Source organism: Oryza glaberrima, chromosome 7 (assembly GCF_000147395.1).
Source record: "Oryza glaberrima chromosome 7, OglaRS2, whole genome shotgun sequence".
NCBI lineage: Eukaryota > Viridiplantae > Streptophyta > Magnoliopsida > Poales > Poaceae > Oryza > Oryza glaberrima.
This window is the reverse complement of record NC_068332.1, coordinates 23,497,355-23,523,437: the sequence shown is the minus strand read 5'-3', so window position 1 is coordinate 23,523,437 and position 26,083 is coordinate 23,497,355. Positions and strand designations below refer to the sequence as shown.

Genomic DNA, 26,083 nt, shown 5'->3' with positions numbered 1-26,083 from the left:
AACGCAACCAACGAAGCTCATGGCATGTCTCCCCATGGTTAAGCCGAAAAAAGACAGTTCGTTTCTGTGCAGCTGGGTTAGTTGCGATATGTATATAAAGCCATCGTCAGTGGACAGGTTGCTCATCTCCACTGAGGCTTTTGCATCGTACTGAAAAAAGGGATTGCCTAATTGGTGCCTAATGCAACCTAACCTCATGAACTGTAAGTGCAGGGCATACAAATGGGATTTGCTTTTTCTCGGTGATAAAGAAAATTGGGTTTTGTTTCAACAGATTGTTTGTTTTGTCTGTTAGCATTGTCCATATTCATATATATATCAATGAATCTAGACATAGCATTGGACAATGCTATGTCTAGATTCATTGATATATATATGAATGTGGACAATGCTAGAAAATCTTATAACCTGAAACGGAGGTAGCATGTTGTAATATTACCTTTATTTTTTAATATATGATGCTGTTAATTTTTTTAAGATACGTTTAACCACCCATGTTATTCTTTTTTTTTTTGCAAACATACAAAGATACAAGTTATGCTTAGAAAAATTTAATGATGAATCAAATCATATCAAAATAAATAATAATTATATAAAATTTTTAAAAAGACTAGAAAATATGCCCGTGCGTTACAACAGGTAAATGCTATTTTAATTTTATTATTGCTATACAATTTAGCTAGGGTAAAATTTATTGTGGGAATTTGCTTGGATATTTTTTTAGTGAGTTGCAATTAGTAGTCCGTATTTCATTTTAAGTTAGCATGATAGTTTTTTGTACGACTCCTTTTATACTTCTAAAAGGAAACAAGCTTAAAATCCAACTCAAACACGAATCTGTATTTTCAAAAATGAACGAACTTAAAAACCGATTCAAATACGGATGACATACCAAAATATGGACAAAAATATTTTTAATTTTTATAATAGTAGAGATAGAGATGAATAGCAAAACATATCTAAAAAGTTAACGGTGCTTTGACGGAGGGAGTACGTAACTCTAATCCTATTAGGACTAGGTGAACGAGAGTTGATTAAAAAAAAGGACTGCTAACTAATTACTTATTAATCTAAGTAGTATTAGGATTTGGATTCGATTCGGATTCGGATTCGGATTAGCATATCTATGGTATAAATTCCTAAGGGAAGGAGGCAACAGTAAACCAAGCCAGAATCAAGAGAGGGTGTTTATCAAAGTAGAAGCAATTAAGCATTGTTTCATCGTTGTTTCAACAGATTGATTGTTCTGTTGATTGGTACGCAGAGAACAATCCAAAACAAAGAAAGGTACGCATATAACAAAAGGAATATCATATTACAATAGTATAAGATTACATATCTTTCTTTCTTTTTTCCTCTTCTAAACTGAAGCTCATGCGTGCACTGAACCCACTTAGCCCAGCTTTTTTTTTTCTCTGCGATGCACATACAAAAAAGGACACTGAAAACAGTGAGCTTTTTTTCCACTTAACACTGAAAACAGTTAGCTCTTGAGCTTGAACACATCACCACGGCACATCAACAGCACAGATATGGAACGAAAGCGATGTGATTTGCACGGTACATTGCACCAAAAAATTCCACGAGGAGAAGACACACTTTAGTACTAACACTTCCACATATTTCACACATCATTACCAAACAAGTCCATGCCAGGGTGACTCCAAGAAATTAATCACTATTCAGCACGTATCATGCGTTTTAATCACCTTAATCACACCATTGTAATGATGGCAACGACAAGGCCACATCACCATCACCCATGTCCAATTATCAACTATGTCGGTTGCATCCAAGCTAAAGTTAGCTTTCAACTTGGGCAAATCTTTCAACACTGTGAGAGTACTCATATACAGGTGGCCGAGTAGGATGGCACTCTCTGATGCTCTCTTGATGGAAAAATGACAGCTAAAGCAACTAATCCCAGAAGATAATAAAGCAAAGAAACCTGAATAAATTTAGCTGGTTGTGTGGTGGAGGAGATGTGTGTATGTGCTTCTTTCAGACACCCATTGCTGTCTCTACCATGTGTCATCTTCCAATAAGCACAACGATTAGTATAAATAGAGGATACTAGGTGAGATGGAATCAACCAGGGCATTGTGTTGTGCTTCCGTTTAGCATCTAGGTACATGCATGTCCATTTGCTGTTTTTTCTCTCTCTCTCTCTGCTGCTGTTTCAGACTTTCAGTGTTCTTCCTCCGTTTCTTTTCTCAGACAGTTGGTAATTTGTAATTAAGCAGATGATAGTGGTGACATTATAGTTTGTTCTTGATGTAGTTTGATTATTTTCAGTGCTTCTTTGAGAACCAATTAGCGAGCATGATCCTCTCTGAGCTTACTCTAGTTTCAAGTTGCATATGGTTTTCTCTTATGTTTTTTGGTCTAATTGTTCATGGACAGACCTGAAAACAGTTTTTTTTACTGGTCTCTATGAAAAGATTTAGTTTTGATCACCATTTCTTCTTACAAAATTCGCTGAATGCTTTGCATAACTCGAGTTTTCCCTTACTTAATTGTTCATATTGTCGCAAGGCTGTATTTCCCTTGTTCACACTTCATCGGTTTTCAGCTGTTTCAGAGACAATCTAATAGTTTGATTTGGCAACTTCTTTTGTATTGTACACTAGTTGATATGTGACTGATCCATAACCATGACCATGGTGTTGCTAGACCAAACCTTTGAGTTTCCGGAGATAATAATAGCACGGACTATAATTCCCAATAAATGCGATCGAAACAGGAAAAAAAAGTAGAGTAATATTTATAACAATATGATGCTATAAACATTTTTTTTTTGCAAATGATACAATTTTTCAATGATTTAAGGTTGCTGTGCTCACAGTTAATTTATTGCAGGCTCTAGCAAACCTGTAAAGATGGAATCCTACACAGCTGGAGCCAAGTTTGATTGTTTGCTGTTTGGTAAGTACCTACCTGACAGTTTCATCCATCTACTTATCAGCCACTAACTTTCTGAACGTTTAACATTCTGTCACACATATACAGACATGGATGATACTCTGTACCCACTGAGCTTAGGAATCAACTTAGCTTGCCGCAAGAACATACAAGGTAAAATCAAGCTCTCAGACTTACATTTGTCTAAATTTTGCGATCTGTAAAATCTGTTTGTTCATATAAGTGGTATATATGAAATTTCAGACTATATGCTGAACAAGCTTCAGATTGAAGAGAGCCTTGTTCCCAAGATGTGTCTTGATCTGTACAGGGAATATGGAACTACAATGGCTGGACTGAAGGTATATCTGTCCTAGCACATTGCACCTTGGTTATTTAGTAATTTTAGCATACTATACCATTTATGTCTCTTAATTTTGCGTTAATTTTTTTTATAGGTCTTGGGTTATGATTTCGACTATGACGATTTCCACGCTTATGTTCATGGCACATTGCCATACGAGAAGCTGAAGCCTGACCCTGTCTTGAGGCACCTACTGCTTTCACTGCCACAAAGGAAGATTGTAAGTTGATACCTGATAGTTTTCCAGCATCCAAATTTCTACCATGTCAGCAAGAGAAATCACCTGCATTTCAAATTTTAATCATTTCTCAGAACACGATTGCACTGCATGATTTGTGTGTGTGATAATCAACTGCAGATATTCACAAACTCTGACAAGGCGCACGCCGCGACGGTTCTGAAGAAGCTCGGGCTGGAGGATTGCTTCGAAGGGATCATCTGCTTCGAGACTCTGAACCCATCGACTGAACCTGAAGAAGACGACTCTGACAGTACCGATGGAGGCAGCAGTTCTGACAGCTCAGCTTCTCATCGCAAGAGGAAGATCCTGTGCAAGCCGTCCCTGGAATCCATGGAAGCCGTCATCGAGATCGCCAAGCTCGACGCCATGAAGACGGTAAAAGCAAATCAAAAACTGATGATGAAACTCTGAAAGCCTGAAACTCTGAATTTCTGAAAGAAACTCTCATGATCATATGTGCATGCAGGTGTTCTTCGACGACAGCCCACGCAACATCGCCGCCGGGAAGGCCGCCGGATTCCACACGGTGATCGTGGGGAGCTCGGCGGCGGTGGCCGGGGCGGACGTGGCGCTGGAGAGCATCCACAACATCAAGGAGGCGGTGCCGGAGCTGTGGGAGGCCGCCGGCGAGCACGTCCAGGCCCAGCTGGCCCAGGCCGCCGTCGACCTCCGCTCCGCCGCCGTCGAGACCACCGTGCTCGCCTGAGCTGCTCAGACGCCGTCCTCCATGTCGCCGTGCATGCTCCCTTTCCCATGGTATTAATTAATTAGTGGATGATTTTTTTTTCCTCAATGACACTAGCTTACTGCAAAAATCAAGAGAGGGAGGAAGACGGTGAAAAATGGCGTGAGGTGTACTCGGTGATTTGTGTGATGAATGAACCTGTCATGTAATGAACTACTGATGTGAATGAATGAATGGATCAATAAGAATTGCCTCATTTGTGAATCTTTTGTTGTTCTTCCCTTTCTTATCTGCGGATTAGTGTTTGTACTGAGTAACTTCGCAGAGTAGTACATCCGTTATCAGAAGGACGCGCAGTCAAACCTCGAAATCTCATTAATGGATGTAAAATATGTAGAGAAAACGTGTTGGTAGATTTGTGAAGAAAAACTGTATCACAGTTATATTTGTAGTGTCTTTATAAACACACGGTTTGAGAAAATAATGGTAAAACATATACATTGAAAACTACTCTCTCCGTTTCATTTCATACTTAAGCCGCTATGACGTTTCTTTAAGTTTAACCAAACTTATAAAAAATTATAGCAATTAAATCTAAAATTCAATATATTTTAATAGCTTCTTTGTTTTGTGTTAAAAATATTTCTATATTTTTATATAAATTTGATCAAATCTAAATAAGTTTGATTTCCAAAAAAAATCAAAGACTAACAGAGGTAATACGTCAATAACAAAAACACACATTTTTAGAGCGAGAGAGAGTACAACTTTTTCTGGGAAATTTTAAAATTTGTTACATCTGTATTCTATCAGGATTTACGAAAGATAAATTTGTTCTATTAGGATTTTGTTTAAATTCTTTACGTAGTATTATCTAAAGAAAGTAAAGATAAATTTGCATATTTTTCCGTAGGAAACAAGAAAGAAAAATACTAACAGATTAACTTGGGCTCAACGAAAACTTCATTTCGGCTCAGCCCATTTCATAAGAACAAGGCCGAGACAACGCCTCGTCCCCCGCATTTTCCTCCACCCACTTCTTCCCCACCAAGCAACCGCCGCCACCACCACTCAATCTCATCTCGCCGCCGCCGCCGCCGCCGCCATGGGCCGGGGACGCAGCCGGAAGCCGCGCAACTTCGCCACGTTCCGCCTCTGCCCGCGCCCCGGCGCCGCCGACGCCTCCGACCGCGTCTTCTTCCGCGTCGACAACAACCCGTACTACGTCCCGGGCTTCGCCGACGACGACGTTCTCGGCGGCGCCGCCGCCGCGGCGGTGGGAGAGGGAGATGATAACGCGCCTTCCTCCTCCGCCTCCGGCGAGACGGGCCCCCTCCCCGACCACGTCCGCCGCGAGATCCTGGAGCTCGGCCTCCCCGACGACGGCTACGACTACCTCGCCCACCTCCGCGAGATCCGCCCCTCGATCTCCTCCACCGGCGGCGGCGGCGCCTCCGCCGCCTTCCTCCCCGTCCGCCGCCACGCCCGCGCGCACTTCGGCCCCCCTGTGGACGTCAAGGTCTCCTTCTCATCTCGTCTGAACCCGCCGCGCCATCTCATTCTCATTGGCATCTAATCCTCCTGCTCGCCTCTGCGATTCAGGCCTACGACGCGAGCCGCGTTCGGATCGGCTCCTCCGGTAAGGAGACCACCACGGCGACGGCGGCGGCGGTGGAGGTGGAGGTGACGCGGATCGAGAATGCCATCGATCCTGATGTCGCCAGGTTGCTCGAGGAGAGCGGTGAGCCGGCGCTGGCCGGATCGGAGTCGGAGTCGGAGGACGACGATCTGGAGGAGGATTTCGTCCTTGTCGCAAATCAGGACGACGATGATTTTGTTCTCGTTGAAATTGAAAATCAGTTTGAGGAGGAAGAGGAAAACATTGCTGCGGCTGATGATTCAGAGGAGGACGGTTTGAAGAATGGTGAGTGCAAAGTGGGGAATTCAGCGTCTGCTTGATGAACAGCTTCCTATCGTGGTAAGATTACTGCCCCTGATTTACTGTTTGATTATTTATTGTTATTGCCAATCCACATCAAGAGAATTTAGAGAATTTACTTCTCTAAATTCCCGTACATCAACGGCTTGTTTGGCAACTTGAGGGAAGGGGATTGGGAGTTTACACGAGGGAATTGATGGTGAGATTAAGATGGGAATTTGATTTTTCATCTCAGTCTCTTGTTTGGTAGAGGTGGTGGAAATTGATGGGGAGTTTAGTTGGAGATTAGATCATTAATGAAAACGGATGGCTGAGATTTGTTTAGGCGAAGTAAAGGAGGAATTCCCTCCCAATTACCTGCCCCTACCCAGGTATTGAAAAGGAGGGAGTTCATTCCTCAATTCCCCATCCCCATCCCACCAAAATTCCCATATCCAGAATTTAGCTTGGAGATATAGAGCCTGTGTTTCTTTCCATTATCTAGTTAAAAAAAACATGTTTGATGTTTACGATTTTAGTTCTAACTATCAACACAACCTGCTTGCGTGCATCTTCTGTTTATCGCAGTATCCCTGTCGATGAAAAATCCAATTTTTAACTTTTTCAGGCACTTGACTTCAGATTTGGCTCTGTAATTCACAGAGCCTCTGCTATCGAAGAACAGGCGGAAAGTTATGACGCAGCCAGTGAGTGAGTGAGTTATTCATTGTAGCGAGACGATGAACTCATAATGTCTCGTCATAATGTAATATCAATCATCAGATATCAGTTAGATTAGTAATAGTAAAATCCTACCACAATATTCCTAGCATTTCTTGTGACTTTGCCTTCGTGCAATATTCCTCTACCACCACGATTTAATATATTTCTGAAAATTTGGAGAGCCATAAAAGGGGGGAAAAGCATTCAACTGCTCCTGAATCTGCTGAACATTTTTGCAACGACACAGATTGCGATCGTCGCCATCCATTTCATCCACTTTTACGGCCTTATGAACTTGTGTAATTCAGTGCCAATACTGTTCTTCGGTTCATGAGAAGGATGATGATGCAGTATTGCAGCAGTGGCATTGTACGCTGATGCTGATTAGTGAAGTCGTCATTGCGGTTTTCAGGCTCAGGTAAGGTGTTCTTTCGGTCAGCTTTCGTGGTTGCTTTCAGTCGTTATTGAGCTACAATGATTTGGTGAAGACATGATGGTGGTGCTCCTAGTAGTAGAACATGACGATATCCCTAATAATGTCCTCATCATTTGATGTGGACTGTACTGTACCTGAATTTGGTGAGATATGATACCATGCAGATGCAAATGTTCTGTGTGCTGCTTTCTCAGCTGCTGCTGCCGCCTTTATCCATGGTAGATGGGGAAATGGAGATAATTTGACTATTTGTCACTTTTAGATATGACATTAACAATTTACCAACAATATGAAAGCTCACATGTCATGAACTTGATAAATTATTAAATATCACATCTTAAAAGTGGTAAATAGTAAAATGTCCCAGGGAAATGAGGCAGCCATCTATACTAGATGGTTTTGAAGAAGATTGTTCGAGGATAAAATTAAACATGAACTGGCTTGGTTTTGAGATTTTGCACAAAAAAAAACCATCGAATTTAGCAATTGCGAAATGGAAATTAGCCTAATCCAATAATGTTGGACTAGCAAAATCGCCCTGATATTGTGTCATAGAGTGACAGTTACTGTGACAGTGGTCCCTGGCAATCAATAAACTGCTAAAGGTTGAATGCCGACTTGCCAAGCACTAACCAGGTTGCATAATATTTAAATACATTTTGTTGCTTGTCATGTTTAGCAGTTCGCTGCACTAAGACGCATGTAAGGTATGTAGAGCTATTGAGCTGAAGAACAACAAGAATACAAGATCGCTAAAGCACGGCAAAAAAGCAAGTAATCTAAGGCTAGAATGATGTAGAGAGAATGACACAACAGCCCAGTTGGTCACACTTTTTCCTTTACACAATCACGTATACCCAATACCTCAGAAAGGGGATCAATCGAACTATACATTGAGATTTTTCCTCTGATGGAAAGCAAGCACACACGCCTTTTTCATACAACCAACCTCACTCAGCCAGCTTACCTCTAGAGAAGAAGGTGGGAACCACTGTTTGTTTCACTAAACCAAACCTGAAGCAGTACATGGACAGATGTGTCTCCCAATCCCATGGCATTACACCAGGGCTCTGTCATCAGGTCCTGCGATTCATCGTGCAATAGATCAGGATAAGCCGCTGAATCTCTGGTTTTGGTGATCATCAGAGCGGTGCCGAATAAGGTAACACGATGTAGGATTGATATCATAAGAGTAGAGTCGTAGAGATAGAGCAAGGTTAGGCAAGAGAGGGTGTCTTACAGGCTCTATGAAGAACAGCACCACCTCCCACCACTGGTTGGTTCGTTGGAGTCGCTCAGCATCACGGGTTTCCCGTTGCTTAATGACTGCTCGCTTCTCTTCTGCTCTTGAGATTGAAATACCTTCCTGCTTAGTATGCCGTATATCTCTTTCACTACAGTTTGGAAAGCTTCCGCGACATTTGATGAGTCCAAGGCTGAGGTCTCCATGAAGAAGAGGCCCTGTGACTCAGCCAGAGCTTTGCCTTCTGCGGTGCTCACCTCACGCGCATGCTTGAGATCGGTCTTGTTGCCAACAAGAATTGTGACGACATTCATATCGGAATGAGCTGTCGTAGTTAAAAAGAAGGGGTCAGATATGGTAGGCTATGAAAGAAGCTAAAAAGAACATAAACCAAGTAAGTTTTTAGTCCAAGTGATTTCGAATATGTAACACTGCAGCACATTTAACAACTACGAACTGGGGAAGCAAAAGCTTTGAAAGGGATGAACTTGATACTGAAGAAATCAAGTGAAATGCTGGTTCTTACTGTGCAGTTCATTCAGCCATCGACCAACACTATCAAAAGTCTGACGCCTGCTAATATCATAAACAAGTAGGGCTCCAACAGCTCCTCTATAGTAGGCAGATGTGACTGCTCTGAAGCGCTCTTGTCCAGCAGTGTCCCATATCTGAGCTTTGATTTCCTTGCCATCAATTACCAACTTTTGTGTCTGGAACTCCACTCCAATAGTAGATTTAGAGTTTGGATAGAACTCGTTCCTTGCAAATCTTGCCAGCAAATTTGATTTACCGACAGAAGAGTCACCAAGTAGAACAATCTTGAATAGATAATCCTGGCTTTGTTCCTCATCTCCATCATAGGCCATCGTGAGACAACTTTATTGATGCAACTGTCCTCTGATGCTTCACAAACTTACACCTATTAAGTTTGTAGAGTGAGAACACTTACATGAATGTATGAACAAAGGCGGATGATCTAAATATAATAAGAACATCTCAAAACATATCATATGCAGAATAGCTTGAATAAGGCCAAATAATCACAAACTAAAGTCAATTTGATAATGTAGATAGACACTGTTCGTTTTCACCCTGCTAAGCTCCAGAGATGTTAATACACATAATATAGTTTGCTGCCAGTAAGACATTATGCATCCAAGAAGAGAATCGTGTATCAAAAGCAATCAAGAATCATAATGCATGATCAGGAAGTAAACCAATAGCATAGAATAAGAACGCGGGGAAAGCGAGTTTTTCACATCTGGAGTGCATACTAAACAAGCAAGTCTGAATAAAAGCAAAATTTTCAATCACTTGTGAACAAAAGCACAGCCTGTTTCCAGACAGGTAATGTCTATGCACTTGAAGGTTACAGCAACTGTGGATGAGTTCGCGTAGTGTTGCATAACTTGCATCATGTGCCATTCGGCTTTGCTTTGAGCAGGCTTCACCTTTAGCAAAATATCTTCCTTTCTAGTGTACCAGCAAGGAAATTAATCTCCTTTTAACCGCATAGTTAATAATGTCTCCTCTGACTGATCAGCTCTTGAAGAGAGCAGCTAAAAGGCACGCTACTATTATCAGGCAAATTCTGTAATGTCGAAGTTTTCCTAAAAAGACAAGTACAGTAGTAAACTAGAAAATTTTCAACACAACTGGTGAAGAAATAAAAGCAAGTTGAGTTGCAAGAGAAAACCCTCTATCGAGGACAGAACAGGAAGAAGAAGAGAAAGAAAGGAGAAATCTTTGGATATGGGATTATGCTTTCACAACATTGGACTAAGATACATACGTGCCGTTAAATCTGAACATGCCATATTCAGAGCAGGGAAAAACAAAACACCACCACCCAGGGGCGGATCCAACTTGGGACATGGGGGGTTCAGTTTTTGGGGAACAAAGAAACGAACAAACTGTTACTTTGTAGTACTAAGTTTTAAGGCTCTGAAATCAAGAGGAGAGCTTCTTCCAGATCTACTACAAGAGAAGCTTAGGGTTAACGAGCACGCAAATTCCAGACAAAAGTAGCCCCGGTGAGATAGAAAGATGAATCAGGAAGAGGATGTGGGATGCTCACCAAGATCCCCTCCTCTGCTCTGCTCGCCAGATGGAGATCGGCAGCGGCGGCTCGTCTTGGCGCGCGAGGAGCGGAGGAGACGAGGAGGGGATGGTGGAGTGGACCGCGCGCGTGGGGCGGGGGCAAGAGCAGCGAGGAGGGAGGAGACGGCGAGTTGGGAGTCAAGAAGGGGAGGAGAGTGTGTATGCTGCGGCGGCCGCGCCGAATTTCGGCAGCAGATCGAGCTGAGGACGCCGGCGGATGGGTGTGCGATCGATTTAGATGGAGGGCTGGGGCTACTCCCTCTTCTTCTCTACTACTATCAAATACTCTCCTACTTTCCTCCAAACTAAAAAAAAATCATATATGAAGGTTTATTCTAAATTTTTGAAGAAATATATACTCCCTCCGTCCCGAAAAAAATGTATCTAGAACGGGATGTGACATTATCGTACAATGATGTCTAAATTCATAGTACTAAGATGTGTCACATCCAGTACTAAGTTTTTTATAGGCTGGAGGGAGTATTTCTTAAAGTTAACAATAGTTAGTACTATTCTGGTAGTGCTCCAATGACATATTTGGGGGAATTTCTGATAACTCGAGCTTATCTTAGAATTGAAATTTTGTCCAAACAATTCAACTTTTTGTCAATATTCTAAAAAAATTGTAATTATAGAATCTAGAAACCTAGTTTTTCCATATCCTTATAAGCTGTCTACCAACCAGCTGCTTCTCGGAATTTAAGCTCTCTGGATAAGCCCATTATCTCATCCCAAAAATTGATTTTTTATCGGGACACACTAGAATCCAGAAACCTAATTTTTTCCATATCGCTTCAGAATTATCGGGGTTGCTTCTTACGGTTCTCTTATATCCCTTCCCTAGCCTCCTCCTTCCCTTCTCCTTCTTCTCCAGGTGGACCCGCCGGCGTTGAAGCAATGGGCAACGGATTCGACGGCGTGGCTGTAGGTATCAATCGTGTAGATCCAATGGTGGAGGAGATGGTGGATGACCTGCGGTCCATTAAGCTCATGCCAAACTCCATCAAGCTCATCCACTTCCACTCCATGTTGTTGTCAGCAATACATGTTTTCTGAATCACGGTCTCGAACAATTAAGTCTGACTTCGGTAAAATAATCTATGTAGTATGATATTACGATTTTAGTGGTCGCTCGTGTAGACAATATATCGCCTACTCGATTAAATTATTTGGCTAGCTCAGGAGTAGGAATTCTCAGGCCAAGAATGTCGGTTGCCATCTAGATTAGGAGGAGCGCATCCAACGAGTTTTGATTCTGACTTCACTATTAGGAATACTCATTGGATTATAACATGAGATTCAGAAGGACAAAATGGAAAGAGAAGAGAGGGGAAGTCATAAAGGAGGTGAAAAGGAATTGAAGAATGGGCAGGAATTAGGAGGGGATTTTTTTAATTTAATTTATTTAATGTTTTCTTCTGGTTTTGGGGTGTGGTTTCTAAATCCGGGCGCTGAATAAATAAATGGTTTGAATAAAATATTGAAAATTTCAGTTGGATGGATGCTCTCGGCTCTGATCATCTGATGTTGATCTATCCTTCCTTTCTCCTCCTCTGTATTCAATTCTCCCACCTTCCACTGCTCCGGGCCTCCGGCTCCCTACTTTCACTCAACTCATCATGAAACAGTAAATTCTCCACGCATTTTTTTCACTCCATTATTTTACCCACGACAGCGTGTAAATTTCTCTTTTGGTGATTCATCAATTCAGTTATGTTTTCATTGTGCAAATCCTATCTGAACCTCAGCAACCTGTCAAACCATTCTGAACAATGAATCTTAGCAAATAATAGTAAGGCCTCGTTTAATTCCTAAATTATTTTTCCAAAAACATCACACATCGAATTTTTGGACACATGCTTGGAGCACTAAATATAAATTAAAAAAACTAATTGCACGGTTAGAGAGAAAATCGCGAGATAAATCTTTTGAGTCTAATTAGTCCATGATTAGCTATAAGTGCTACAATAACCAATATGTACTAATGACAGATTAATTAGGCTTAAAAGATTCCATGCGAGTTATGAAATTAGTTTTTTCATTCGTATTCGAAAACCCCTTCCGATATCCGGTCAAACATCCAACGTGATGCCCAAACAATTTTCTTTTCGTGAACTAACATGCCTTAAGCTCCCAAAGGTTAAAATTTAATGGCATGATCTTACCAAAGTTACAGTTATAACATGTGCCAATTCACACTGCATAATTATAATTGTCCCCGCCGAAGTTTGGACCATGCGAGGACGCCAAACAACAGCACAAAGCAACTGTCCGTAGCACACAAGCGGCTGCTCATTGCCGGGGTGCAGGGACATCGACATTGACAGGTAAGTGAAGCATTCTACCTAGCTAGCCTACTCTGATCCGTTTGGCACATCTCCAGCTTTAGCTCCACTTCTTCTGGAGTTGAAGCTAGAGCTCAGCCAAACAGTTTCAACTCCACTAAAAATAGGAACAGAGCTGGGTGGAGCTATCTCACAAAATGAACCAAAGAGGTGGAGCTGGGTTTAGGCAACTCCACAACTCTAGTACATTTTGTGAGAGAGCTCCACCGGCCCCAACTCCACTCCCAGTTTCAGTGGAGCTGAAACTGTTTGGCTGAGCTCCAGCTCCAAGAGGGGGGGAGTTGGAGCTGGAGCTGTGCCAAACAAGCCCTATATTTGGACATAATTCTAACCAGATTCATTGTACCCATTCCATCCCATTTCAAGTGTAACCATGAGTTTCCGTGCTCAATTTTAATCATCCATTTTATTTAATTTTTTAATAATTAATATTTTTGTTGTTATGAGATGATAAAATATGAATAAGTACTTTACACGTGACTTATATTCTACATTCATTTTATTGGACGGAGCGAGTAGCTCTCATTGCCATTGGTAATGGCCTCCTGTCCTGCGTTGCATTGGCTGGTTGCGATGCGGCCCAGCAAATAGCAATGCAATGCCATATGCCCGGCACGAGCAAACAAACACAACGCCGATGCGTCGGCGAATGACTCGTCATAAACGCCACCCCCGGTATAGGCAGGTTCCATGCATATGAACAACCGTGTCCCCCACCCCTCAATTTTCTTATTTTTTTTACTTTTACCACTACCTAAAAACTGCAGTAAAATAAAAAACAACTGTAAATTTACATCCTATGTTAATTAGTTAAGACTACTCCTCTTCTTGTCTTGCATAGTTTACTGAACTTTGAACCTCTGTTGATAGCCTGATCATGATTCGTCTGGACCTATTTGTCAGTGAATGTTCGTTCGTTCAGAGAGTTGATGTGACATTGGGTTTGATTATTAACTGGAGTAATTAATTTAAGAAGCTAGCTTAGCTTACTTGCATAGGAGTTCTACTCCAGTTTGCATTGCAGGCGTAAGAAGCAAAGTACTATACTGTACCTAGGATTGGATTAGTTGCTGCTTCTTGTGGGTGGCTAGCTGGCTACTGATTGGAGATCGATCGATCACTGCAACTCTAGGACCAAAAAAAAAAAAAAGCATGGGGTGGTCCATGAAAGCATGAGCTGCCTCCAAATCCAATTCTTTCCTTGTCATGCAGTTTACCTTCCCCTTTCGCTTCTCTCTCGTATGGTGACATTGCCCAGTATCTTGAGGACAAAGGCAAGGATGATGATTGTTAGATAGGCCCAAGCCTGCAGCTTAATTAGCAGCACAAAGAATTTCAGTGGCCATTAGTTTAATGCCACCTCTTTTTCATATAAGACATCTCCGTCAGTTGTTATCTTAATTCAGGCTGTCATTGGAGCTGTGAGGATAGGCAGTAGAACGGTACTTTATCCGTTCTAAAATATAAAAGATTTTAGATGAATGTGATACATTCTAATACTCGAATTTGGACATACTTTGTGACACATCGTAGTATTAGGATATATCATATCCACCTAAATCCTTTATATTTTGAGACAGATGGAGTACTAATAAGTGATTTTCGGTTCTTCCTAGGAAAAGAAGTACTCACTCGGTCATGTATTTATAGATTTCTGTGTCCAACGTTTGATCAACCATCATATTTTAAAAATTATAAAAGGAATAAGTCACACATAAAGTATTATTTATGTTTTATCATCTAATAATAAAATACTTATCATAAAATAATTTTTAACAAAGATGGATGATTAAACATTGGACAAAGAAACCTTACGCTTAAATGGGAAGAAAAGGAAAAGAAAGGGGGGATGAACAGCAGCATGCAGAGGCAGGCATTGACATGAACCATCAAGTCTACTTGCAAGCAGGCAGGCAGAGGCAGAGGCAGCAGCATATCTCTTCCTTGTAGCTGTCGTCGATGCACATGGACTGCACAGTGAGTGAGCTGTGAGATGAGAGGAGCCATAACTAGACAAGCCACAGTACTGCTCGCTCTGGACTCTGGGGTAGTGGATGGAGTGTGCGACATGCAATCGCCCACGTGTGGGATGCGTGCCACCGCAGCTTCTGCCTCTGCCGCTAGGCTGTCGATGAAAACGGTGAAAAATGGTCGAGAACAATATCATCTTTGTTATTTTTATTTATAAAAACGATCAATAATTTTTCATATTTATGAATTTAACTACCTAGTATCAACTTTAATATGACACTGATGTAAGTTTTAAAACTAAATTCTTTTACTTTAGAACCGACATAAAGATATTGCTGTTATATTAGTTTTGTAAAGATATTGTCGTTATATTTGTTTCGAGGAAACGATGTAGGTATGGAAGGAAAATTCTTGTACTCCCTCCATTCTAGAATGTAGCAAATTCTAGAATGGTTATTACACTCTGGGATGGAATGGAGATAGTACCGTTTTTACACCTCTTTTGCTGCTCTTGCAGTTGCGGATCCATCCATCCGTGATGCATCTGGACGCATATCACAGAGTAGTGCATTCTCATGTTTCTTCGAGCGTGCGTCTTCCCACGTGGCTGCGCAGCGCCGCCTCCTCGCCGGCCGGCTTGCCGGCGACGGCGACCGACGCAGCAGAGCAGGGCTCACCGTTTGGGCCCAGCTAAGGTGGGGCCTAAAAAAGGCCTTCGTAATGAAGCCCATGAATCTCTCTCTAGGCCTCGCGGAGTCCAGGCCCACTACGTCTCTACAGGTATAAAATACTCTAATACGCCACGGAAATACGGAATATTTTATTTTTAGGAGAGGAGTATTGCGTATTTAAGTCGGAGAGGCGCGAGGAGTGGGTGGCGCCAAGCGAAGCAACCGGTGTTCAAGTTTCCCCGCGCAAAAATTTTCCGTCGCCTCGCCGCCTCCTCCCGCGCTCTCCTCCTCCTCGCCGCCTGACGCCGCCGGAGTTCTCGAGCATTGCGGGTGGCGCCGCGGCGGAGCAGGCGGCGGGTGGGCCTCCCGCGGCGGCATTCAGTGTCCGGTCCGCCATCTCCGCCCCCGTCTTCTTCTCCGGATTACCGGTGGTCCCCCGTCTGCGACATCTAGGGTTTCGAGATCAGGTATGGTTTACTAGGAATGCGCTTGTGTTGGTGTGAAACTGTGAATCGGTGAGTAGTGGGATTGTGCGGCGAGGTGTTTGATTGGTAATTGGTTCATGAAATTTTCGGGGTTGAGAAAATGTTTGGGCCACGGTATGATTTCGGGATTTAGGTTCTGGAAGGAATCGGCCTTTGTGTTCACTTCCTTGCTTTTGGTCTTAAAACACATGAATAAATGGTCCTAGCGCAGTAAAAAATATGTTTGGAGAAATTTTGCTTGTAGCACATACTAATATACTACTATATCCATCGAATCTCGTTACGATTTTTTGTTCATAGAACAGTGCAAAATATATTTTTTATATATACTAGAGTAGTGAGTTAATAAAGTTCTATCAGATTTGTTCAATACCGAGTTATCGACCTTTGATCTTGGTGATGGAAAAGTACCTGTTATATCACCACAATAGATGAATCAGTGGGTTTTCTCCCAGTGTGGACACAATTGGGCCATAGTCTTCGATGTGATGTACATAATTTTTAATTCAGCATTCCCTAAATTTTTTTTTCTTTCAGATAAAATGTTGTTTTCAGACGTTTTCATTTCATAATTACATCATTACACGTCAGTTGTCTGTTCTTTTTTTTTTATCTGGCCACGCACAATGTGTTTCATTCTTAATAAAAATAGGTACCTTTTTTTTTCAAGGGAGTGAACAGCACAAACAGGTCCTTTTCGGACATAACCAGCGAACAGGCTAATTGTTTCCTTACTATCTACAGGAGTTAACATTTCTTAGGCGAAGTCAATATTTCACCGGATATCTATTTGCTGCTGAATAGCAGAAAGCATGAAGCCTCAGCAGCATCGTAAAGCAACTGAAACAGGAGCAAATATAAAACTAGGCTGTAGTAAGATGCAAAGCCTGAAACCTGGCAAATATATCAACAAACCATCAGGTGAAGTGTCAAAAGTCTTGTTCATAATTTCCTATACTCATATGGTATGGTTTACCTGCTGCATTTATAATCAAACAAAGTTTCGATAGGAAAATAAACGCCTGCTGCTATAATTCAACTGAAACAATTGCATGAACCTGTTAGGTACTTCTCCGTATGCCATAATGTAACGTGTTCTACTGGTCAAACTGTCCTAAAAAAAGAGTACTACTTTTTCAGGAAATGCTAACACAAAGTGCAGAGGAGCGGTCACACCGCCTCAATTGTACACTGAAAATCCAATGGCGTTGAAGGGTGGTAGTACAATGGAAGCACAATTTTGTGATTCTAAGAATTTCTCTAACCGACAACCAAATCATTCTGGAAAGATCAAGCTTGAATTATTCCCGATAGATAAGGCAATTCAAAAGGTTCTGCAGCAGGTGAGCACCTATGCTTTTGCAAGAGTTTCATATATTTGTTAAATACAATCTTCTTCAGGTTTCATAGTATGTGTCTTTTTGCTCCATATAATGTGGCAGGAAAACCGCAATCCTTACCTGGAATTGACTTTAGCTCCACGAAAGAAGATATCTTCAGTTGTGCAGCATCTGAACATAAAATGGGGCAATTCTCAGTGTGCAAGAGGCGAACTCATGCTCTTTCCTTATGATGCTCAACTGGATAACATAGCTGGCAGTGGAAAATGGACTCATAGTGATTCTTGCACGGCTGCTGATGTGCATGCTGCAGTTGGCAGCCCTTTGAGATTTCGATTAAGGTTCAGTTTCCTTTTTCCCCAGATATGGTTACTTCTTTTTGCATCCATGCATGCTGTATACAGATCTTATGGCTAAAAAATGCTCTTTATTGTTTATTAAGATATGGTTGGTTTGAACCTGATTTTGAGCAACAAAGCCATGGACCAAATTTACAAGATGTGCACTCTGTAGACAAGATCATTGACAACAAGCCTCTGGATCCTGTTCTCATGGAACAGAAACAAATGGTTCATTTGAGTGAGTTCCCGAATGACTTTGCTGCGCAGTCTGTTGGGGACAATGCAGTACATACTGTGGTGAGTATTAGGAGTTTTTTTTTCCCAGCATCACCAATGGTATTTTCACTTGCGACCTGACGTTCTTCACATGCTTTCTGAAACAGGGTAATCAAAGCAAAGTAACGCCGCTTTCATGGATTGATTGCATATCTAATATAAGCTTTGAAGAATTGTTATCTGAAGCTGCACCTTCTGCAGACAACAAGCAATTGCTTTCTCAAAATAACTCACAGATCCCTATTAATTTCGATTCATTCGACGCTGCTATTGCTTCTGTGATTGGTCAGCAACAAGCAAGTAACCAAATGAAGGTGTCAAACCCATCCCTTTGGGATGCTGAAGAAGCTTGTCATGCATTTCCTTTGCAGAGTCAAACTTCAATCAGGACATTTGGTTCAGGTCCTAACCATAGTGATGCTATTACCTCATCCATCCTTGGCACAATTCCAGAATGTGTCACAGATGTTGACCAGGTACCTCCCTAGCTGTTATTTATTTGCTCTAATTTCCTTTCTTGCCAAATATACTATGCGAATATACAATGCTTAACCGCTTGTCTCTGCAGCAATGCTTTACTGAAGTTTGGGAAGAGGAACCAAGCCCTCATATACCACTCTCGTGTAGGGACAATGTGGCACCATACATATCACTGGTATTCACTAGGGCCTTTAACAAATTTTTTGATGTATTAATTTAAGATGCTGTTTTTCCTCGATCTTCGGAAGATGATCTGATTCTTGTCTATCTTCATCTGTTTGCTTTCAGCCTGAATTTGGTGAGCCAGAGCTTGGAGCGTATTGCTCTAGACTTTTGAGTGGTACAGACAGTTTAGGGCTAAGTGGTTTACTGTCAAACAGCTTGGATGCATTCCAGAAATTCTCTGTTTTCTGAGCCTTTTGAAGCTCAGCTCCTATATGGACAAATTGAAGCTATAAACCATGTACAGATCAGAGGAACTAAGAAGCAGCATTAACTGGGCATTAAGAGAACAACCGATCGTTTTGGGCTTTGGCGAATGCTGAAGCCATAGTAGATATTTAGTGAATTTTTTCATTCAAACATTTTGCTGGTTGCTAGCATATGACGCCTGCTTTGTATCATGCAAAGTCTTGCAGCAAGCATGGGCTAAATTTGGAAGAACTGAAATATGTATATCTAACAAATACTTCAATATTATCATATGCCACTCTACCAATGGAATACAACTGTATGATTGCCCTGATTGGCAAAAATACTTCAATATTATCATATGCCACTCTACCGATGGTTGTAGCCATGTGCAATTCAGCAATCTTGTTTTGACACAAGTGATCACGCAAAAAAATGTACAGTGAGAGTAAACCCTGAAGCCATTTGAATCGTTGATGTCGAGTGAACTACTAAAACTGCCAGTGCAAATGTTCAAAAGCGATTCGTTCTGAATGTGGCTGCCTGCCATTCTTCTCTCATGCCTAGACAAAGCTGGAAGCAAACCATATTCTCCAGCAAGATCATCTGACCCATCGAGCTCTCCTCCATGGATACATGAATCGGAAAAGATAAGTGTACTCCGTTGAACATTGCCTAGAAAAAGAGATGGAACCTAGTAGAAATTAACAGCAGGTGCAGACTTGCAGTTGGCCTCGATCTCCTCTTCCTCTTCACTCCGCTACCGCTAGCTTCCCCCTCCTGCTCTGTAGCATTTTATGAAACTTGTAATTATCAATGATATTTTTTAAAATTAGGTGCTTATCAATGGCATTTATAGGATTTTTTTTAAAAAGAACAGAACGCTGCGTAAAACTTAGTGTGTGTTTGGATAATAGGAAATGATCGGAAAATGAATGAAGGGTTAGAATTGAATGAAAAAGGGAAGATGGGCAGTTAGGATTTAAAGATGTCTTTTAATGGATGGGAAATCATTTCCCTTTCCTATTAGCCAAACACATGAGAGGGGTTCGGAGTTTCAAACTCCGACACCAAAACCCATTTCCCAGCATGGATCTGGGCCCCACACAAGTTAGAGCGAACGGTGATGGTATTGGCCCATGGGCCTCATTACCTCAGGCCCACTCGTGCCTCTTTCAGTGGGGGCCCGCTCCTCACCCCGCTGGCTTGGCGGGTCCGGGTGTGTGGGGTGGGGAAGCGAAGCGAAACCCGACCCGTTATCAGCTGCCTCTTCCTTCCTTGGCCTCTCCACTCTCCTCTCCTCTCGCCATGACGCGTGCCTCGCCCTTCCCTCTCCGCATCCAAGCAACCGCGGCGTCCACGGCGCGCCACCGCCATGACCAGGCAAGCACCCCCCGAGCACGCGTGCTCTCGCTTGTCACACCTCCCCGCCGCTCTGATTCGACCGCACTCGCGTTTCTTGGTTTCAGGTGCGACACCGCGGCGGCGGCGGCGCCGGGTCCTTCAGGCGAGGAACGGACGGGGCGGCGGAGCGGGGAAGAAGAAGAAGAAGAAGAACACGCGGGAATGGACGCGCCCGTGGCGGTGGCGGTGCCACCGCAGCCGCAGCCGCAGCCGCCTCCGGCTCCGGCGGCGGCGCGGCCTTACCGGTGGTCGAGGGCGGTGGCGAGATCGCCCGCGGCGTGGATGAGGCTCGGGGTTGGAGGTCTTCTTGTGGGGTCGATCATCTTCGCCTTCTACGAGTGGGGGCTCCCCTTGTTGTCAGAAAAGGTTCTACTTCTACCTTCTATTTTTTTTCCTCGTCACTATGATTTTTAATATACTCTCTTTGTTTCACAATATAAGACTTTCTAGCAGTATCCACATTTATATAGATGTTAAAGAATCTAGACATTATTACATATAAAGATTCATTAGCATCTATATGAATGTGGATAATGCTAGAAATTCTGTACGGAGGAAGTACTAATTAGTCTATTATACCATACATCTTGGAAATATATATAACACTTCTATTATATGGATTTGGTCGACGTATCATTCAGTGTTTTGTTTACCGAATAATTTTGTGACTAAATCTTAATTTAGAGCAAGCCATGTGGTTAGTTGAAATATTTAATCCCTTGTGATCTAGACGATGCTTAAATCCACATAATTTTTTTTTCTTTTGGAAAAAGAAGAACGATATAGTAGTAGGCTAGTACCACATGCCACTAAAGTTTCTAGTTTTCTAAGTTGATTCCATCATGTTGCTGTATGCTGAATTGTTGGTGTTGCATTGTTGCATATTTTCCATTGGTATGAGAATGAAAATGATTTGCATCTCTGGCTTTTGCCGTTAAGCACACAATCAATGAGTTCGTCTTTGGATTGTAGCAACTGCAGCTCAAATGTACAATATAATTATCATATTCTATTTTCCATTTGCATGCCTGATAATGTAGGTGCTGTTGCCGGTAATGCGATGGGAGGCAAGATCTTTTGGGCGCCATCTGTTGGCTATTGTGCTCATTGCTTCTCTGGCCATCTTCCCGGTTGTCCTCCTGCCTTCTAGCCCCTCTATGTGGTTGACTGGAATAATATTCGGCTATGGCTTCGGTTTCTTGATCATCATGGTTGGGACAGCCATTGGAATGTCGATACCGTATTTCATCGGTTCATTGTTCCGTGAACGGTTACATGTAAGTTAAGTTTCTTGGTTCCATTAATAAATCTACTCAAGAGTTATACATTTGATGCAGTTCATCTTGTATGTAGGCACAATCTTGAATCTTAATTTGCTTCTCTCCTTCTACTAAATGTTTGTGAATATACAGGAATGGTTAGAGAAGAAATGGCCTAGGGAGATAGCTCTGGTTAAGCTGGCAAGCAAAGGGAGTTGGTTCAAGCAATTCCGGGTGATTGTGTTGTTAAGAATCTCACCCTTCCCATATTCAATGCTTAACTACACTGTGACTGTCACCCATATAAAGTACGGCCCTTACATATGCGGCTCAGTTGTTGGAATGGTACCTGACGCCTTAGTCAACATCTACAGGTAAGGATTAAGATATCCTAATTTGTCTTATAAATTGGAAGACATGTACTATGAACAGATACAGTTCAACACTGAGCAAGTTGCTGCTCCTAAGTCTTACCGTTGACAATTACCTTCTTATCTTGAATTTTTTATCCCTTTTTGTTGCAGTGGTCGGCTGATACTCACACTTGCAGGCCTGAAATACCACAACCATAGATTGACAACTGTGGAGATTGTGTACAATGTTATCTCTATTACTGTCGCCTTTCTTGTAGCGATTGGATTTACAGTCTACGCAAAAAGAGCATTGGATGAAATGGAAAGATCAGAGGGCACATGCCCTGAACCTGCCGGTATTGCTCATGGCTCAACTGAACTCAGAGCTCACCATCAAGAATGTTCAAATTCCAGCTCTGTACCAATAGATGTTGTATAGTAATTTCTTTTACCGTAAGAACACACGCAATCGCTTCAGATGTCCAGATTTACAAAGGGGTCATCAGAGAACAAAATAGAAGGCAAGGCTTCTAATAAGGTGCAAATCTACTTCAACAATGTGGATTTGTTCGATTGATAGTGTGAGTCAATGTAAATACAAACATAGTACAAGAACAGAAAATAAAAGGGAGTAGAGTGTTAAAATGGATTTTATCTAAATTAAAAGGCATTTCCACTGGTTTCAGCAATTTGTGTGTGCCTGCTGTTTCTCAAATATTGTCATGGTGTTAACTGCTAAGCAGTGGATTTTCAATCATTCATTTTGTGGGTGAATTTTTAGCTGCTTTGCATATTATACTTGCCCTTAACCAAACATGTGATCTAATTATTGTGTATGCTTACTAGTTACTATGCCCTGTTCCTTCATATCTGCAGTGTTGGTTGAAACGGAATTTATAACAATTTCAACCCATATATTTTTCAGATTTTGCTCACCATTGTTAACGTTGGTACCAGTATGTAACGGCAAGAAAAATTAAGTGCGGAGACATACATCCAGCACGGCCGATCTCCATGGATCTTCTTGTTTCCAAGACTGAAATCTCTTTCAAGTTGCCTCAATTTAAGTCATATTCAGGTACTTTTTGCAGTACGGTGTACAGCGACGACAGTCTTGCACGCCATGTGCTCGACTTATTGCCAGAATCCTTACATGGTTTTGGTTACAATGGCGAGAAATGATTGGCATACGAGGCTTGTCACTGTAGCTCGCCATCGCCATCGCCATGGATATGCCTTCTTGGATGGCGGCCGGAAGTGTTGATCAGCATGGCGAGGCGGCGGCGCCGGCGCCGGCGGAGGAGAGGCTCCTCTCGAGGTAGAAGGCGCGCAGCCTGGCGTTCCGGGCGGCGGAGGCGGCGCCGCCGCCGCCGCCGCTGGCCGAGTGGGAGAGGACGGGGAGGCCCCACTGGGAGGAGAAGACGATGGTGGGGCACTCGGCCGCCGCGTCGACGACGACGCTCGCCGCCGCCGCGGCGGCCAGCCGGCGCACGAGCTCGGCGAACAGCGCGGCCACCCGCCGCGCCGGGAGCAGGAACACCAGCCGCATCAGCCTCACCTTCTTCCTCCCGCCTCCGCCGCCGCCGCCGCGCGCCATCCTCCCGGCGGCGCCGGCGGCCACCACTCTCCTCCTCAGCCGCAGCTGCCGCCTCACCCTGCAAACCCCCGCCGCCGCCTCCTCGCCGTCGCCGTCGCCGTCGCCGCGCAGCCGCTCGTACCGCCACCTTGGGCGCTGCAGCAGCTGGTCTCTCGCCATGAGCACCTCGAGACCCATGCGAGCGAGCAAGAAGCTAGAGCTATACTAGCTAGCTTAGCTAAGGTGGCAACTAACTAAGCCGAACTGATTGATTGATCGATCGAGCAGCTGGGGTCAGTGACGAGCTAAGGTAGCTAGAGCTGTATATATATAGGAGACGAGTTGTTGCGGCGCGCGCGCGCCATGGCATGCAAGTTGGGAGGGAGCCATATAAGAAAAATGGCGCGAGCGGCAGCGGCAGCAACCGATCGGCGCCTACGAACTTGATTCCTTTTTTGACACATGCTCTCCACCACCGGGCATTATACAACCACGATTAGGCATACTTGCAAATCACTCTCTCCCGTGTGTTCTTTTCTATACCTCTCCGCTTTTCACATTACGAGTCGTTTCGACTTATTTCTAAATCAAACTTAAGGTTTTGACGAATAAAAAAGAATAGTAATATTTTTAACACAAAACAAAAAACCTATCGAAATATGTTCAATGTTAATTAGATGTGATAGAATTAATTTAGTGCTAAAAGTGTTGATATATTTTTTTATAAATTTGATCAAAACTTTTAAGAAGTTTGACTTAAAAAAAATCAAAGCGACTTATAATATGAAACGGAGGGAGTAATAAACACGTGTTTCCTGGTCTTCTAAATAGTGAGATTATAAAAAAAATTATATATATGATATTTTAAGAAAATTATTCTAAATCCATTTTTATAATTTTATAATATAATAATTAATTTATTCATTTGTACTAAGAATAGAACAGTTATCACAAAATTATACAGCTATTCATCCATTCAGCTCAAATGTATGCTAAGTTAATCCAACTCTCTGTTTGTTAATCACCCCATCTAGATACCAATATATGCTGGGGTGATCCAACTCTTTGTTTGTTTACTGATAGTTTGTTTGTTTTAGATCTCGATTATATCATCGATATCGTTATGATTAGCAGAACTACTACTCGTTTATGCTAAGCATAGGGACCAGCTAGCTATAGGAGATTGAGCACAAGTGACATTCTTAAATTTTATTTTCTTGTTATGAACATGATCTGAACCGAATGAGTGTAATCTAATCTCTCAAGGTTTCTTTGGTTCAGTGGATAGTAAGTGACTAAGTCAGTAGCGTTAATTCTAAATTAGCAATGGCATTGGCGTGCCACTAATTAAGCATATTCTTTCTTACGATGATTGGAACTATCATTGCATGATCACTTCAAGAAATTGTTTACATGTACTGGTTGTCAGCTTTTCGTCGTTGCCGTAGGCCAAAGGAAGAACTGCCTTTTGCCAAAAAATGAGAGCCTGGCCTCGTCACCAGATGTGCCTCAACTATGTACTTAATGCATAAACAAGGTGCCATAAACTGTAGGGAGATTCTTGCTAATCAACGAAAGACTACAATATAAGCTGTGATTAAGGTGAAACTTTGGAAGTGTAAGGTTAGGTTTTATCGTTAAGTTGGCATGTGCCATCATTAGTTAAGCAAAAGAAAGTTCACTAGTGGCCAAGAGAAATCATGGCCAATGATTGGGAAGGGGTCGGCTCAGATGCATGATTGGTCATAGTTACATTGACAGCTAAATCATGAACCTAAAAATGCATTTTAATATGACGCAAATTGTGCCATCTTTTGAGAGAGAAAACCAGTTCAGAAGCATATGAAACCACAGGCCGGCTGCCTCAATGGTCAGTGCCTCCCTGTAAAGAGAGTTAAGAAATGAACCATTCGTACAAGTTACAGCACAAGGCATGAATGAAGCAGCAGTGCAGCATGTGACAGGCGAATACAAAATTAAGGTCTTCAGAATGTGCATTGACAGTACAGGATCCGTGTAGGCTGCAAAATAACGTTACTTCATCGCAGCTGCAACCAAAAACATTCCTTGTATATGCTCGGTTAAGGATCTATGTTGGAAAAAAGAATGTTGCCATACACATGCCAAGGCAGAAACTCTGCTGTTTGTCATGCGGCAATGTGTGGTGACTGCAAACTACCAGTGATTTGATATGTTCCAGATCTGAATAACTGTTCTCATCACCATCATAGTTCACAACATATAATTTCTCATCACAAGGTTCGGTGTCATCATGCAGCAATGTGCTACCAATATCTGGAGCATTTACATCGGTTTAAAGCATGGGTTCGACGAACTACAGCTGAAACAAAACCAGATAGTACGCTAAGTTCAGATGACCTTATAGTTATATGAAGCTCAGAAATTGCAATGACCACGTAGCTCCTAGATTCCCAGCATGGTATATTCATCTCTGGAAGCACTGCAATTCATATATCATGTTAGGTACATCAGACCAACTCATGTTGCATAATCACATGTGGAGAATATGCAATGCTCTGAATGCAATGCATCAGTCATC

General features: G+C 42.4%; 5 protein-coding genes across 5 annotated transcripts; 4 read left to right on the top strand and 1 right to left on the bottom strand.

The window, feature by feature from the left end:
• Positions 1-1,997: 1,997 nt before the first annotated feature.
• On the top strand, positions 1,998-4,455 carry LOC127779043 (uncharacterized). The gene is made up of 7 exons (XM_052305720.1): positions 1,998-2,128; positions 2,860-2,925; positions 3,010-3,075; positions 3,166-3,263; positions 3,360-3,485; positions 3,624-3,881; positions 3,973-4,455. The coding sequence occupies exons 2-7, from the start codon at positions 2,880-2,882 to the stop codon at positions 4,210-4,212; spliced, it is 834 nt and encodes a 277-aa protein (XP_052161680.1). The 5' UTR covers positions 1,998-2,128; positions 2,860-2,879; the 3' UTR covers positions 4,213-4,455.
• Positions 4,456-5,204: 749 nt separating this feature from the next.
• LOC127779044 (uncharacterized) lies at positions 5,205-7,013 on the top strand. Its single transcript, XM_052305721.1, has 3 exons — positions 5,205-5,710; positions 5,794-6,169; positions 6,738-7,013. Exons 1-2 carry the CDS (start codon positions 5,297-5,299, stop codon positions 6,148-6,150), a joined length of 771 nt encoding a protein of 256 aa, XP_052161681.1. The 5' UTR covers positions 5,205-5,296; the 3' UTR covers positions 6,151-6,169; positions 6,738-7,013.
• A 1,030-nt stretch (positions 7,014-8,043) lies between these two features.
• Positions 8,044-10,887, bottom strand: LOC127779046 (ras-related protein RABA5a). Its single transcript, XM_052305723.1, has 4 exons — positions 10,589-10,887; positions 9,038-9,430; positions 8,509-8,836; positions 8,044-8,351 (listed from the first exon to the last, which is right to left on the bottom strand). Exons 2-3 carry the CDS (start codon positions 9,375-9,377, stop codon positions 8,514-8,516), a joined length of 663 nt encoding a protein of 220 aa, XP_052161683.1. The 5' UTR covers positions 9,378-9,430; positions 10,589-10,887; the 3' UTR covers positions 8,044-8,351; positions 8,509-8,513.
• A 4,729-nt stretch (positions 10,888-15,616) lies between these two features.
• On the top strand, positions 15,617-19,291 carry LOC127779885 (TSL-kinase interacting protein 1-like). Its single transcript, XM_052306804.1, has 8 exons — positions 15,617-16,065; positions 16,828-17,004; positions 17,224-17,426; positions 17,526-17,764; positions 17,866-18,061; positions 18,148-18,516; positions 18,609-18,695; positions 18,809-19,291. Exons 2-8 carry the CDS (start codon positions 16,896-16,898, stop codon positions 18,932-18,934), a joined length of 1,329 nt encoding a protein of 442 aa, XP_052162764.1. The 5' UTR covers positions 15,617-16,065; positions 16,828-16,895; the 3' UTR covers positions 18,935-19,291.
• A 729-nt stretch (positions 19,292-20,020) lies between these two features.
• On the top strand, positions 20,021-22,680 carry LOC127780261 (uncharacterized). Its single transcript, XM_052307186.1, has 4 exons — positions 20,021-20,701; positions 21,376-21,612; positions 21,748-21,968; positions 22,119-22,680. Exons 1-4 carry the CDS (start codon positions 20,021-20,023, stop codon positions 22,384-22,386), a joined length of 1,407 nt encoding a protein of 468 aa, XP_052163146.1. The 3' UTR covers positions 22,387-22,680.
• Positions 22,681-26,083: the final 3,403 nt, after the last annotated feature.

Excerpts from the sequence above, each read along its gene's own strand:
- LOC127779885 (XM_052306804.1), top strand. The coding sequence starts at position 16,896 with ATGAAGCCTCAGCAGCATCGTAAAGCAACTGAAACAGGAGCAAATATA. Across the intron at positions 17,765-17,865 it reads CCTTTGAGATTTCGATTAAG|ATATGGTTGGTTTGAACCTG; the intron begins GTTCAGTTTCCT and ends TTGTTTATTAAG. Across the intron at positions 18,696-18,808 it reads TGGCACCATACATATCACTG|CCTGAATTTGGTGAGCCAGA; the intron begins GTATTCACTAGG and ends GTTTGCTTTCAG.
- LOC127779044 (XM_052305721.1), top strand. The coding sequence starts at position 5,297 with ATGGGCCGGGGACGCAGCCGGAAGCCGCGCAACTTCGCCACGTTCCGC. Across the intron at positions 5,711-5,793 it reads GCCCCCCTGTGGACGTCAAG|GCCTACGACGCGAGCCGCGT; the intron begins GTCTCCTTCTCA and ends TCTGCGATTCAG.
- LOC127780261 (XM_052307186.1), top strand. The coding sequence starts at position 20,021 with ATGGATCTGGGCCCCACACAAGTTAGAGCGAACGGTGATGGTATTGGC. Across the intron at positions 21,613-21,747 it reads TGTTCCGTGAACGGTTACAT|GAATGGTTAGAGAAGAAATG; the intron begins GTAAGTTAAGTT and ends GTGAATATACAG. Across the intron at positions 21,969-22,118 it reads GCCTTAGTCAACATCTACAG|TGGTCGGCTGATACTCACAC; the intron begins GTAAGGATTAAG and ends TTTTTGTTGCAG.
- LOC127779043 (XM_052305720.1), top strand. The coding sequence starts at position 2,880 with ATGGAATCCTACACAGCTGGAGCCAAGTTTGATTGTTTGCTGTTTG. Across the intron at positions 2,926-3,009 it reads GTTTGATTGTTTGCTGTTTG|ACATGGATGATACTCTGTAC; the intron begins GTAAGTACCTAC and ends ACACATATACAG. Across the intron at positions 3,076-3,165 it reads TTGCCGCAAGAACATACAAG|ACTATATGCTGAACAAGCTT; the intron begins GTAAAATCAAGC and ends ATGAAATTTCAG.
- LOC127779046 (XM_052305723.1), bottom strand. The coding sequence starts at position 9,377 with ATGGCCTATGATGGAGATGAGGAACAAAGCCAGGATTATCTATTCAAG. Across the intron at positions 8,837-9,037 it reads ATGGCTGAATGAACTGCACA|CTCATTCCGATATGAATGTC; the intron begins GTAAGAACCAGC and ends TAACTACGACAG.